This window comes from Pyxicephalus adspersus, chromosome Z (genome assembly GCF_032062135.1).
Source record: "Pyxicephalus adspersus chromosome Z, UCB_Pads_2.0, whole genome shotgun sequence".
Classification (NCBI taxonomy): Eukaryota; Metazoa; Chordata; class Amphibia; order Anura; family Pyxicephalidae; genus Pyxicephalus; species Pyxicephalus adspersus.
Genome location: NC_092871.1, coordinates 80,769,289 through 80,785,288, shown reverse-complemented (window position 1 = coordinate 80,785,288; position 16,000 = coordinate 80,769,289). Strand labels below are relative to the sequence as shown.

The 16,000-nt window shown below is 37.3% G+C and overlaps 1 protein-coding gene across 2 annotated transcripts in view; it reads left to right on the top strand.

Moving 5' to 3' along the window:
- Positions 1-14,995, top strand: part of DUSP9 (dual specificity phosphatase 9) — a 49,688-nt gene extending 34,693 nt beyond the window's left edge. For both annotated transcript variants that reach the window (XM_072429567.1, XM_072429566.1), the window contains 2 exons: positions 4,227-4,670; positions 8,367-14,995. In XM_072429567.1, coding sequence (XP_072285668.1) covers positions 4,227-4,670; positions 8,367-8,671 — 749 coding nt within the window. In that variant the 3' untranslated portion in view covers positions 8,672-14,995. The remainder of the gene's footprint in view (positions 1-4,226; positions 4,671-8,366) is intronic.
- Positions 14,996-16,000: the final 1,005 nt, after the last annotated feature.

Here is a 16,000-nt window from a genome sequence, read left to right as displayed (position 1 = left end):
TGAATAGCGCGACCGCGTACGATTCCGGATCGCTAATACGAATGCGCGAGCGATAATCCGATTCTGCTTGATGAATCAGGGGCATTGACTTACTCACCTCAGCTTGGTTATCCCACAATGAAAGCCTGATTGCCACGGCTGCATTCATGTCATGAGCACAGCCATGGGACTCAGTGTGGGATCCCCAGGCACTAGGAGTTGTGGGATAACCTGTAAAAAAATAAAAGTTTTAAAGTTACACTAAACACACACATTTATTAAATGACTACCAGTAAGCCTCCTCTTATTTTTTACACATATTTTTTCACCTTTAAGGGAATAAGTAAGGGTTTTATGTACCCTTGTACTCATTTCCCAGGGTGGGGGTGGGAGAGATCTGGGAGTTTCCTTATTAAAGGGGGCTTCCAGATTCCAAAGTCCTGCACAAAAACACATAAAAAAGCCCCCATTGTTTCAATAGAAGCTTTCTTAAAAAGCTTACAATCGCTTGTAAAAGTGCATAAAAATGCATATAAATGTTGCAGAAACGTTTAGATGCCTTTTTTTCAAACAGTCTGTGTAGACTGTGTAGTCTAAATATGAAAAGACATATATATAAATACATATAAATATAGTAATAAAATATGAAAAGACATATATATTTATAAATATATATATCTTTTCATATTTTTATACTATATTTATATGTATTTATATATTTATCATAGATATCTATATATGTATTTATATCTATATATGTATATAAAAAGCGAGCTCTCACCTGCCAGAGTTCTCAGGGATTTATCACCAGGCGGATCCCCGGGTCCGGCATCGTAAGCGTTTAGGTAGGCACCTGTGTAAAGAGCTGAAATCAGTTAACTCTTTCTATGATTTTTTGTAATTCAAAATATGCTTACTTCTCAGCTAATATAAATGTTTGAAACATTTGAACACATCATACATTTTTATGTAGTGCTAACTGGAAGATGTGTGCCATTTGAAAGAATATTTTTTTTAGGGAAAGATTGACTTTTAATGCAAACTTGCTAGTGTCAAGCTCCGGCGCTGCTGAAGCGTGCAATCATTTCAGTTGATAAATGTTGAGAGAATATGCCAGTGTATTCTTGGTGACCCAAAATCCGTTGATAAAAAAGGATAAGGGGTCCAATGCCGAATCGCGAATACGGGTGCGTGGCCGAACTTCTGATTTTGCTTGCTGAATCAGGCTTTATGAGTAATGACTGTGGAACCATGAAACCTTATTAAACCACGATGTTTAGGACAAATGTTGGCTAGTGCACCTTAGTTCTAAATGGTCAATAATTATATTACATGGTCATCTGACCATAAGACAGTGTTTCTTGACCTTTCAGGTCTTCAGGAAACCCCTTCAATAATTACTATATCCACAGTTTAAAGTACATACCTTTTATACTGCTGGCCAGTGGGAAGGCTACCACCCTTACAGATTGATTGATAGCCAAAACGATCATTATTGTCACCTAAACTGACCTGAGCATCAGAAATTGCTCATTGCTCAAGAAACCCCTAGCAATCTCTAAAGGAGCTGTAAGGTTCTACGGAACCCTAGTTGCAAATACTCCTGTAAGAGTATCTACCTGTATTTGTTATTCCTCATGACTAGTGAGGACATATGTATATGCCAAAGCTATAAGAGTTTGTGTTTAGTGCCCATGTAGCTATCACTTGTTCTCCCCCAGCTCCATACCCTAAACATATGCGTCCTTCTATTTTTAGAAAAATATTATACTTGACCATTTGGTTAACATATTCATTTATCAGAACAAGGGTTCAACCTATTTTGTACCTAGTAATGAAGTGGTCTAGTATATTGTGTTCGTGTATGTAAATGTATTGAACCCATTGTTGAGTGATCAAATACAGATGACATCATGATATACTTAATGATCTTTCATCAGCCAAATCCTCATTCAAACCTTGATTTTGACTTTTTACTGTCATTTTATCCTTATCTTTTTTATTTAAATTTTTGATTTGGAGTTTAGGGGGAAATTGCTGTAATAAACCATGGAATTTCTGATTTTTTTGCTACTGGAATAATTATATAATGAATACATGTTTTTACAAGTCTTTATAACAGTTTCTATTACAACACAGAGCAACTGAATGCAATGATGAGTTTATTAAAAGGCTAGAATTTCCTTTTATGAAAGTCTAATTATTTTGCAATCAAGACTTGTATGTGCAGGTATTTGCATCACAGTGAGGTCAGGCTTCATCCTGTAGAATTGCACAGTAAAATTTCCAATTTTCAAATAATTTATGATACAATTAATTGTGACATGAACCCATTTTACATCATGGACCAACTCTATTCAGTGCAATGAAAGCAAAATAATTTTCTGGACCCAGGCAAAAAAATTAGATGTTTCTGCAAACTCTAAAAAGTCAGAATTGGCACAGTCAAAAATTATAGGTTAATTTTGGATTTTTTTTTTAAATCAAAATATAAAATTTCACTTTACAGAATAAATCTAAGCAAACCTGTTTCTTCCAACTGTTAAAGGACTACAGCATAAATCTTTTTGTAATCTGAACGGAAGTAGACAGACATCTCTTATATATAAAACTGGCCAATATTTTGTACCACATATGGTTTCCCCATATGATTAATCAATGGAAATTAAATATATAAATGAGGTACTGTACTTTATGTGGTGTCGTACCTGAGGATGCAAAGTGATGTGAAACGCGTAGAAAGACATATGGGGTATATGTTAAATATTTGTAGTACACAGAGGAGGTAAATATATTTGATGACTCTGTATGTTTTTTACAGTTTTGTTTAAACTGAAGAAGTTGGAATAAAAATTGCTTTTAGATTTTTTTTATGTATCTTAAAATCTTTTGTTTTTTTTTTGTTGTTTTTTTGGAGATTCCTTATAGTTAAAAATAAAACATAAAGCATGTCCCTCCAAATGTCAAATACACCTTCACATGAACCTAAGATAAATCCGCTGTATGTAGGTGTTTATTTGTGGTTTCTGTTTTTGGCTTTGCAATCCTTACATAACAAGATATTGAAACAGCATACATTCAGACATTCTAGTTACAGCCCATTCATGTGCAGCTTGCAATGCTTGACTCAGAATGGTTAGCCATCCTTCCAGTTACCAGGAAACAGTCCAGTCTGGAAGCAGAACAGAGCCAAAGAAAGCAGAAATATAGACAATTAGAACTAATTATAGAATGTTGACATGTGTTTTCATATTATCTAACAATGCATCCCACAAAATTGATGCAGTTAACCCTGTGACAGCGAGTTGTTACAAAACAAAAAATGTTTTTATTTACCCTTGGATAGAGTTCTCATTGTTCATTTTTATTGAGAGAATTCAAAACAGAACACAATAAATTAGTGTAGGGGGTGCCAGTTTAAAAATGGGTCAGATGTATTAAAGTCTGCTTATAACATAGAGAAGCCATCCAGTGCAGGGCTGTGGCTAGAGATAATTTAGTCCAACAAAACTTAGGATGCTGCAACAATGAAGAAATAAAGGGCAGTGTGTCTATGGAATGGTAGGACACCCCAATCCCTCCCTGTTGGTACCATCACATTGGCCAATTGAGGTGCCACCTCCGGCATCCTGGGCTACAGTTACTTATAGACATTTTTAATGAAACAACCTTCAGTGTCTAAACCTACCTAGAAAAGAAAAACATTCCCATGAACTGCATACTATGCAAACCCTCTACTGGTGCACTAGCTCCAGTAAATTCCAATAGTTTTCTGCATGTCCAAAGAGCATTTATACCCAGGTTAGATGAATAGCTTCAAATGTCAGATCACCAGTACTTCTAAAGCCTGTAGGTCACCGTCCTTGGATCCCACCTTTGGCTGTGGGTGTTACATGGGTAATAGTTATTTGTGACTGTTCCAGTGTGTGCTGCAAAACACACATCCCAATGCTTATACAAGCTATGGTGACCCCTACATGTGACATGGCTGGTACTTGCTAGTGTCCCATTACCATCACATGAATGAATCCCATGTTTTTTCATTGTTGGGAGCACTAAAGGTTTTTCTTTGCTTGTGGCAGTTGACACAAGTTAAGGAGGAATGAAAAAGGAGGCTAAATGGGGGAAAAAGTGACCTTGTAATTATGACCTGCATAGGCAAACTATATGTTTCTTTTATTGATTTTAATTGCTGTTGAATTTGTTTTTTAGAATTACCTAACCTTATCTCATTTCTGTGATCACAGGTGGTTTCAGCAAGTTTCAGGCAGAATTTCCTCATCATTGTGAAACCAACTTGGATTCCACCAGTTGTGCCAGTAGCTCACCGCTGCCCCCAACTCCGGTGCTAGGCCTGGGAGGTCTGTGCATCGCCTCTGACTGCTCTGATGTTGAGTCTGACCTTGACCGGGAACCATTGAGTGGGATGGACTCTGAAGGCATGAGCCCGCGCAACCAGCCACCATCATTCCCTGTTCAAATCCTGCCACATTTGTACCTGGGTAGTGCAAGGGATTCTGGGAATATGGATACTTTGGCTAAGTTAGGTATACGTTACATTTTAAATGTTACCCCAAATCTACCGAACATCTTTGAGAAGGATGGAGACTTTCATTACAAGCAAATTCCTATATCTGACCACTGGAGTCAGAACTTGTCTCAGTTTTTCCCAGAAGCCATTGAGTTCATTGGTGAGTATATGATGTAACTCATAAATAATGTTGCTTGTTAAATACACCTAAATAGAAAAGTCTTTGTATTTTTATTCCTTCACATTCATTCTATGCCAGTGTTGCTTCATTCCTTTACACAAGAAGTCAGTACAATCTATCTTAAGGGTAGCAGACTTTATTGCCAAAGGGGCCATATGGCTTGCAGCTGGACCAGAGCCTCAGGTGCCTCCTTGAAAATGCCATGTGATCCATGAGAGACTGATTGCACTTGAGTGGTTTCTTGAGAGTACAGTCAAATTACCTGCAATCATTCTATAAGGCAGGAGCTGCTTAGCAGGATAAAGTAGAGGAAAACTTTTAGCAGCTTGAAAAATTTTTAACTCTTAGTTTGCTTTCTGATTCAGTGGCATGTTCAAGTACTTCAGGGAAATTTTGGGAGGTGGTTTTAAGTAATTAAAACCATTAACCATTTTTGGTCATAAGAATTTCTGCTGCTACTCATAAAGAGTTCCAGAAAGATGAGAAAACAATTCTCTATAACATTTACATAATATTTGTGCAATTTCCAGGACATGATGGTTTTGAACAGAGTTTCTCAACTGTGGGTTCCATGAAAGTCTTGTGTTCCTTCAAAGATTGTCAGGGTCTCTTTGATTAATGATCAATTGTGCCACTTAGGTCAGCCTAATTGACACCATTGAGCTTGTTCTCCATTTGTAAGGGTGATATTCTTCCCCATGGCCAGCAATGTAGGAGGCAGTCTTCCCACTGACTCCCACACTAGTGTAGTGTGATCTGTGGATAGAGTAATTATAGTACGGATTTCTTAAAGACCTGAAAGTTATTTCAAGGGTTCCCCATTTTAAAAAGGTCAAAAAAAGCTGAATGTGCAAGTAAATGACAACATTAAGAAGACATCAGCCTGCTCTAAGTTAATCACCTTTGTAGCCACCTTCATGCTACTCAGAAACATAAAATAGCAGTCTTCTGAAGCGCTTGATTTCAGGTGTATATTTATTTCCAATTGATGACCCTGATAGTTGGAAAATTAATGGATCAACAAGCAGGTAACTCAAATTTGCAGAACAGCTGTACCCTCCTGTATTTCTCCAAGTCCAGGTTTTAAATTTGGAATAAACTTCTTTTTTGGAGAAAGTAAGCAACTTGTAATCCTTCCAGCTTGACACTTGACACTTCAAATACAGCTTTACACTTCAAATATTTGACACTTCAAATACAATGCAGATATATTCATCATATCTTTTGCTTCTGTATGCATGCATATGAAATAAGATATCACACTGGTCACATAGGAGCAGCAGTAAATATTAAGCAGTAAGTAGTAAAAGATCCTTGTGTGTTTATCTGGGCATCTTAAGGACACGTTTGTGCGTGCTTGTCTTTGAGAATGACCTTGTATCTGTCTTCTAACTGCCTCCCGGATAAAGTTACCTTAATGGATGTCCCTCCTCCCTTTTCTTCGCCACATATTGCCTTTGTCTGAGAGCTATTTTTACATTACTCTACTCTGTGGTGTTATTGGGATTGTTGTTTGATCAGGACACAGACAGTTGAATAATGATAAATAGTTTTCTCTCGACTTTGGGATGAAGTACATTCATTGTGTTTCTCCTTGCAACAAAATATTGTCATTGTAGTGTCTACGGTGTGACAGCACAGTTAAAAAGTTGTGGTTAGGAAACAATACTTGCTTATATTTGAATGCATGTTTTCATCATCATTTCAATTTATAAAAGTTTCCATTTTTAGAGACTTTTCTTTTCAGTGATAATTAAAGCTCTTGCTTGAGTGTCTTCTCAATAATCATGTTGACATTGCAATTATTATTATTATTATTATTACACACTATTTATATAGCACCATCATATTACGCAGCGCTGTACAAAGTCCATAGTCGTGTCACTGACTGTCCCTCAAAGGAGCTCACAATCTAATGTCCCTACTATAGTCATATGTCATTAATACAGTCTAAGGTCAATTTTAGGGGAAGACAAAAAAACCTAACTGCATGTTTTTGGAATGTGGGAAGAAACCGGAGTACCCAGAGGAAACCCACGCAGACACGGGGAGAACATGCAAACTCCATGCAGATAGTGTCCTGGCTGGGATTCGAACCTAGGACCCAGTGCTGCAAAGGCAGCCCCATGCAATGACAGGCTATAAGTACCTAATGGCTAGAGTTTGACCTTATATAATCATATGTATCCATACCTGAACAAAAGAGTGTTGGAGAGTGGAGGCTGTCCCAGGTGTTCATGTTTTATTCTATATTTTTATTATTTACTGCCTGACCTAAATATGAGTAAATAAATCTGTGAATTTAGCAGATTGAAGAAATATAATCATCTATGCAGTTTATTGATGTTCTTGAATATTCACTATTTGTGCTGTCCACTGGGACTTAAAACATTTTCAGTATTTTGAATTACATGATTCATCATACAGCATACTCATAGTATTTATGGCAAGTTTGCACCAATCCCAGCTCAGTTAACTTATCTCTACTGACAACCCATTGTAAAAAGTCCCTAGGTATTTACTGAAATGTCTGTTTAAACACACACAGCTTTAAAGTTATTGAAATTTTTTAACCCTATTACCAGCAAGAGAGAAATTGTATCCCCTTGTATGTGTTTGGCCGTAAAGCTCAGCTAATGATGTAGGCTCTGAGGTTTTTGGATTTTCAGAATGGTTAATGACTGACTAGATCAGCTTTTTAAATCTTTTTAATATGGGGAAACTACTAAAATAACTTTTAGGTCTTCCAAGAATCCCTACCAATACTTACTAAATCCACAATTCACAGTTATGAATTTGGTAGTCAGTTTTTCTCAATTGTTTTAACATGGGGAACCCTTTAAAGAACTTTTGGGTCTTCAAGGAACCCCTTTTATAATTAATACATCCACAGCTCACAGTACATTGGCATGGCAATCGGCAAGAAGATTCCCTCTTATATTACTGGTCATTGGGAAGAAGGCCACCTTATAGATGGCCAAAAAGATCATTGGTGTTTCTTGATCTGACCTGAGAGGCACAAATTGCTCATTTCTTAAGGAGCGCCCAACAATTCCTGGAGAAACTCCATGGTTGAGAAACACTGAACTAGGTTGTAAAGCCACCATCAAAATACCATTCTTTACAGGCCACACATGTTTCTGGAATATTACTCTGTAGGAAGAGCTATTACATCTATCTGTCCCACTTCTTGCACTGTTGATTTTGGCTTTTTTAAGAGGTGCTGATGCAAGGGCTGATGGGTAACAGAACAGCCACACTAAACTGATCTTTCCAAACTTTTATACCTAGAACCTACAATCTTTAAATCCAGAAAACTTTCATAACTAGAAGTTTGGAATCTAGGATTACTTGCACAACATCTTTACCACTGGATAACCATTAAAATAACTTTCAGGTCTTGGGGAACTAAAATGTTGGGTCAATGGAGAAAATACCCTTTCATGATGGTCAGTGGAAAGAACTCACTTTTCCAAATGGCCTTGGCAACAAAACAAACCCTAGTTGAGAATGGCTGATTTACTGTCTTTGGTATTTTTATTATACACTTTAAAGATAATTAAAAAAACATTGATGTTATTTATTTAATGCAAACAAGATCAAACACTTTCATGATTTGATCTCTAGTAATATTTCATAATTCTGTTTTATAACAATATTTTTTTTTCCTTTCAGATGAAGCAGCTTCTCACAATTGTGGAGTGCTTGTTCATTGTCTAGCTGGCATCAGTCGATCTGTCACTGTCACAGTGGCTTACCTCATGCAGAAACTCAACTTGTCTCTGAATGATGCCTATGATTTTGTAAAACGCAAGAAGACCAATATCTCCCCCAATTTCAATTTCATGGGCCAATTGTTGGATTTTGAGAAAAGCTTAGGCCTCAGTAGCCCTGATGACAATCGACCACACGGACACTCGTTTTTCACCAGTCCTTCCAGCGATGATGTCTTTGAACTGGACTCACTGGACTCCACGTAGGAGAGCATATTAAAAGTATTTCCACAAATGTTATATCTCTGTTTGAGCCTAACCATCTTTAAAGGAGCCTCAGATATGCTTCCTTCAAGTCTTGAGACACAACGAACATTACTCCGATGTCTTTTTTCCAATCAAGCATTAGGAATGGAGATGTACATAAATTATGTGGGCATTTACAAGACCTAGAGTATATCCTTTGTGGTGGCTCTAGTTTGATGTATCTTGACCTGAACAGTCCAGCAAAGCTGTTCCTCAAGGGAGTTTGTGAGATATGTTATCGCAGATGAGAACCAAAGCATTCAAACCGAAAGATGACCTTACAGAAGATCCTTTTAAAGACCAGCAGCAGTTTACATGGAGCAAAACCTTGTAGCCATACCTGAAGTCATCAGTCAGTAAGCTATCAACAGTACGCTATCCCTTCCAGCATCAAACGGGTTAGCATTGTTCTGTGTTCTGATTCATTTTTCCTAATTGCTGAATTTTAGAAGAGGCATCAGCTGCTCTAAATGAAGTATACTCAACTGGGAATATAAATTCAGACCGGGAACATACCACGTTCCTTTTTGAAATGGATCACGACAAGGACTGACTCACTTGTTTTGCTTGACTGGAATGATAAATCCTGTGAGCGGAATTCTCAGAGTTTGGAAAGTGAAGGAGCAGGTGGTACACTAACTCCATCTGGAGTCCACGTACAACGATTAAGTTTCTACTTCATTGCACAGGATGAATCCAGGCCATTGTAGGTTGGGCCTGAGCGTACAAAGCCATGTGTTTTTTCTCTTGACTTTTGTACAGTATTTCTATCTCAATATTTTACTAGCTTTGTGTTGAACTGTGTTTTCTCTTTGGCTGGTTGCCATAGGTGTTTATTTTAGATGTCAATCTTCTCAGGCACAAGGCTACAACAATTTATAAAGAAACGAAATACAAATAAAAACTCAGGATTTATTCTGGCATTTTAAATAAAACCTTGTGGGTGGATGAGTTATTATTAAGCATCTGGATTTAAATGTTATTAAATAAGCTCCACAACCCTGCAGTGCAGGATGGGAACTATCTCTTCTTAGTGCCACATTGCCCATCAAAGGCCAAACCACTTTATAAACTATTTCTGGCCTACAGAGGGCAACACATTTGGACAGATGCTGCAGCAGACTCATCTTTTATAAATGAGTGTTATGTAAATTCTAAAAAGTAATAGTATTGGCAGAATTTGTCTATAAAAAGAAATTTTAAGGGGGTGTATATACAAATTCATGCCGTTTCCTAAGCTTTGCAGCTTCATTCCTCCAAAACATCTAACACCAGGTTATTTTTAGGATTGATCAATAATCCATGCAACTTGACCATAATTGGGTAAAGCAAAACATGGGACTGTCCAACAAAATATTTACATGTAGGAGATATATTTTTAGGTTTTAATCTCATTTTTTGTAACCAAAATAAATGGCTAGTTATTTTGTGTGAAACAAAGGGTTCCCTTACCTGTGACTGTGAAGATAATTAATGACATAAAGGGACCCTGTTGCTTGTTAAAAGATGTTACATGAGAGACAACCTGTAAAAGAAGAAGTAAAATAATTCACCTGCCAGTGAATGTAAAGCCAATCCTCACCCTCTTGCAGAGTTAGCAGTTTCACTGCTATCCAACACTTGTTGGTATTCCAAAAGAATGCCCTGTCCCCCTCCTTTGGTATTGAGCTGTGGCCCCCCAACTAGACACAATAATGATATAGGGGGTGGCAGAAAGGACCACAGCATGCAGTGGAGGATTCATCAGCAATTGCCAGATAGTTTTGCCTCCAGTGGCTCTGCAAGGTAATGAACCTTGGACTATCTATTTAGTGTTATAGGGTTGCTCTGACAGGAGGGTCACTTTATTTATCCCATTAAAAAATATATCTGCCATTACCAAACCCATGTGTTAGGGTAATAATATCTATTTTATATTGCAAAAATATGTCTAATAATGTATTTCTTCATATCTGTAGATGTTTTCTGCTTCTGCCTTAAAGGCCTTTAGAAACCAGGGTTAGCTGCTATTCTTCAAAGTAGAATGTAAATACACTTTTAAAAATTTCCTTCCTCAAGTCAAAACTTTAGTATGTGCTGTTGTTGGTTGATTGTTGGTCATGGAAACAGTCAGCCATTAGTCATGCCTGAATTTCATTCCTCCAGTTGACTGGCCTCATGTTGACCGGCTGACCATTGCCCTAGCAGTTGGGTTTGTAAGAAGCAACCTAGAGTTGAATGATTCCAAATATGTTTGAGCCCTCCCTACCTGTTGTGGTGTTATTTCTGAAGGTAGGTAAAGGGCATCATGTTTCTGAGAATCATTTACATTTAAAGTTGTCATTAAAGTCCTAAATTAGCAAATATGGAAGGAGAGAAAATACAATTTAGTCTTTTGGGTATTATACCAATACATAAATGCAGCTCAACAGATTTAAAAAAGTACTGTCTATTGTACCTAAAATAGATGAAAACATTAAACAACAGATTGCACATTAAAGTTCCCATGTCAAATATCATCCTGGAGTCCTGGAAAGGTTCAGTAATTCTTCCTTTGTACTGGTAAATATTAACAGGTAGTATTCGTATATTTTAGGTTTTCTTTTCAGGGGCCAGAGAGTATATATGCCAGTTGTTATGATGGTATAGTTCACATGGACAGAGCAGGCAATGCGAAGACAGTTTCCTGATTGTGGATAACTACGGCTTTAAATAGAGTCTTGTCCACAGCTAACCACAGGAATGAATGGGAGACATTGGGGGCAATGGTGCCACAGTTGAATCACAACAGTTCATTTTGAACAAGCATGGCGGTGGTGGCTTCTAACAACTATGTCACTGTCAGCTGCCATCATTTACCATCAAAGTGGTCATCATTTACCATTTCCTCACTGCAAATAACTTGGGGCGTTGAGAGCATTCAAGCAAAGTCTTGTTCACAGCTGCCTTTAGGAAGGAATGAAGAGAAGCCGTTTGGTGATGGCACAACTGCTTATCAAAACCGCACCAAAGCTTGTTCATTTTGAATGAGCATAGGGTTGGTGGCTGCTCAGCACCAGCTGCCTGGAAGCCGCCGCAATGTAGTATGTGAACTTGCTGCACATGCCATACATGAAAACAGCCCAAATACGTACCATCATAGCTATTAAGGGTCAGTCCATCCAATATAAAGGTGCTGGAGAGTTCAACAGCCTTTTTCTTTAAGTCTCAGGGATTACACTGGTAAGCTTGCTGTTGAGTTGGACTGCCAAGCTGCTGTGGTCACTCTCCCTGTTGGATTTTAATGGGTGGGAACACTAAATAGGTGGAAAACCCAAAATTGAAATATAGATAAAACGGGTCCAGCTATGGCACCGAGATCTTGCCACAGGAGTCTCCAAGTGACACAAGGATCAGATGACCCCACCCTCCAGACTATTGATATGCCAAATATTATTTTTAGGTGGACTAACACATTAACTTGACTTCTTTCATAGAGTTACCATACAGTATTGTCGATTGACTTGCAGATATAAAGTCATAGTTTATAGTTTTAGTATTGTTTAGCACCAGGAATGTACCTGCTCTTTCTTGGGTCAGTAAGGCCAGTGACATCAATTTGGGTGTAGTCTCATGTTGTCATCACAACACTGCTATTCCCAATATAACTGGGACTAATGACCTCTGCTTGGAACCCTTTCCATGTACAGGAAGAGTCTGCAGAGGTTCCATATTCCACTCTGAAGCTTTGGCCTCATCTATTACTGATGAACTGGGAGGAACTGCAACGTTTATTTTGTCAGTGTAAACTGTATCTCCGGAATGGCGTATTCAGTGACAAATGCTTTCAAGTGCACAAGAATTCACCATTAAAGTGAACCTGTCCCATATTTTATGGTTGTAATAGAACCAAACAATATGGTGGTGGGTGTCCAATATTGGAAACCTTTCATGAGTAAGTCATAGACACAACCACTGCTTACTTATCATTCTGAAAATGCTAGCTGCATGATTGTTATGCTGGGTCTTGGCTTCACTTCTTTAAGTCACTGATCCAGAAAAAAATATGCAGGTGATATGAAAGGTTCTCTTTAACACTATCAGGTTTTTTTAAAGACTCATCCCATTTATATCTCCACCATTGTATTGAATCACCCACAGGCTTTATATATCTCTGGAATACTTTGAAGGAGAGCTCTTCTTATATTTATATCCCGTCACCCAGGAACCTGAATCTTCTTGCCACAAGAGCTTCCTTCACCCTGGTGCATTTCCTGTAATATAAAATAGATGAAATGCTCAAACAGCATAAAACTCTCCCACCTATCAGGACCAGTAGGTAGACTTGAGAGCTCAGGCCATATTTCTTGACATCAGAATTCCTAGAAATGTAAGAATCCAGCAGGAGCCTTAACCCGTGAAATTATCCCAGACACAAGTAACAGTAAGTTTGGAGCATCCCTCAGGTCATGATAGCAAATGGTAATAATGATTATATTTTATCTAAAATGTACACATTGGCAAATGTATGAATCATGAGTAAGTGTTGATTCACACATTGTTTAATCCAGTTGGAAAAATGAGTAAATTTGGGTAAAATGTGGGTGAATCATTTTATAAATACAACTCTCTGTTTTCGCATTTTTTTAGGCAGAAGGTTTCACTCTTTTTTATTGATAGGGTCACAGATTCTTGATTTTTTTATTTTTTTAACTTTGATCTTTTTACAGCATTAATAAATGAAAAAAGTATTATGTTAATCGTAAATTTGAACTGAATTCTAATCATATTTATAATAAAGCATATACATAGAGGCCATCTAAAGGAAATACTCCCAAATCTGATAGGAAATTCAGTGCAGAACTAATTATTATGTAGCTAGAATTGACATTTACACATACACCAAGCTGAAAATGACAATTTCTATTTTCAAATAAGGCTCCACTTTGCCAAGAAAAAAACAGATTCATGTAAAAAAAAAATTACACAAAAAAAAATTACACATATTGCTATGAGCAAGCAATATGCAAACCTAGGAACACCAACAACTTTCCTGTCAGGATAGGGACGATTGTTTTAGCATGTCTTTACTCTTCAATTGTGCAGTCAGCATGTTGTTGTTGTTTTTTTTTTACCTTAAGCCCTATGTAGAATTTTGAAGAGTAAAGCCAATCACACCAATAGGAGATGAGGTTTCTGGGCATTGTACACATGGTGCTGTCACTAAAAAAGCAAACAATTAGAAGATATAGAAATCTATTGCCAAATGAATTAGAAACAAAAAGTAATAGGCATACAATATTGTAGGACTTGTGTTAATAAATGTGTTGTATCAAGTTTATTTTGAAAAAGGAGTAAATGAATCCCCCATTTATTAAAATTCAAGAACCAATATTCATCTAGTGATTCTTTTTCAGATTTTTTGTTGAGAAATTTCTTTTTAGAATCAAGCCTAGTTAAATCTAGAGCCAACAGTATTACAGTGTATCTGTACCTGGGCACGGGGGTGTCCACTTTTCAAAGAGAATTAATTGACTGCTCCCTATCGAATATTGGCCAAGCTAATGGAATAGAACAGTTTGCTGTGTTTGGGAGAGAAGTACTTATTTTAGGCAACCTGCATTGAGAAGTGCATAGAAAGCCATTGCTGCTCTTCTGAAGAAGAATGCCGAATTTCTCCAATTTTGAGAGTTCGAGTCATTGACCCATAACAATAATTCAGTAAGAAAAGTTGGAACTCTTGATTTGTTTACTTGTTGAGTCAAAGAGGTTGAATGTTTTGAGTCTAGTGAAGTATTATAACAGCAATCACTAGCACTAGCTATCACTTTTCGAAGGAAATCAGTATTGGCAGCTTAAATATGTCCCTCATTAGGGGTTTCCTTAAACCATGTTCTTTAAAGAACCAAGAACTGAAACATGTTGAGCTACTTCATTACCCACAAATGTTATTATTTCTATATCCCCCTCAGGGTCCTATTCCTCTTGTTCCATTATCAATAACCTAAGTAAAAATGACCGGAGAATGAGGCCCTTTGATAATATTGTGAAAGGTGGAGCTATTTTGCTTTTATAAAGGTGGTTTGGTAACAAGGAGCTGCTTTGGCTGATTTTCTCAGCCTATTTTCTGAACTCATTGTGCGAATATACCAAGGATAGGGGAAGTTCCTTCTATATCCTGACAATATACCATTCTAGATAACTCTCTTGATGGGACAGATAAGAAAATAAAATGTATTATGCAAAGATGGGGGAATTTGTCTTTTTAATTGACTTGTATATTCCTTATTTGTTGTACGATTTTTAAATAAAATGCACTTTTTTTAATACATGTGAGCATTGTTTTTCCTGGTAGATTTCATTTAAAATGGTGCCTTCACAAGGCAGGCTTTCTCAGCCAGGGTTTCTCTACTGGTTACTTGGGGTTCCTTGAGAAATAGTGGATTGATTTCCTTCCAGCAATGACTACTGAAGTAAGATGGCATACACAGAATCAATGTAAGGATGCATCATACATATCATCAATAGGTGGGTATATCTATGCAGATCACTTCTATACTGACCATAAATTAAAGAGGGCATCTCTCTAAACTTATTTTTCATTGAAGGAGGCATATTTTCCACTGAAGTTAAAAGCAGTTTTACGATTGACCCTAAATGGGAATATTCTTTGTATGGACCACCATTGTAAGAATGCATAGTGCTTATCACCAGTGGGTGAGCATATATATACAGACCACCAATGTACGAGCGCACCTTTCCATTGATCACCAATAGACATTTACACTGACCAATAATGTAAGGGGGCATCTCTCTACATTAACTATTTAAGAAAGCGAGCAACTTTCTACATTAACTATTAAAGCAAGGGGGCATGTCTTATTTTGACCATTGATCAATGTAAAGAGCAGTCTTCCCAATGACTCTCAATGCACAGAACATTTATTCTATGGACAACCAATGTTGGGAGTATTCTTTCTTCTGACCACAAATGTAAGGAGAATTCTTTCCACTGACTACAATTGTAAGAAGCATTCTTCCCACTGACCACCAAATTACGGAGCATTTTATCGACTGGCCATCAGCATAGGGAAGTTTTTTTCCCACTGACCCCCAATGCAATACTTTCTATTGCATACTTTCTATTGAGCGCCAAGGTAAGCGACATTTTTCCCTCTGACCTTAAATGCTTGGAGCATTCTTTCCACTAACCACCAATGTAAGAAACATTTTTTCAACTGTTCATCCATATAGGGGGCATTCTTCTTAATAAACAGCAATGCAAGAAACTTACTGACTACCATCAATGTTAGAGGTCACTTCTCCACTGAT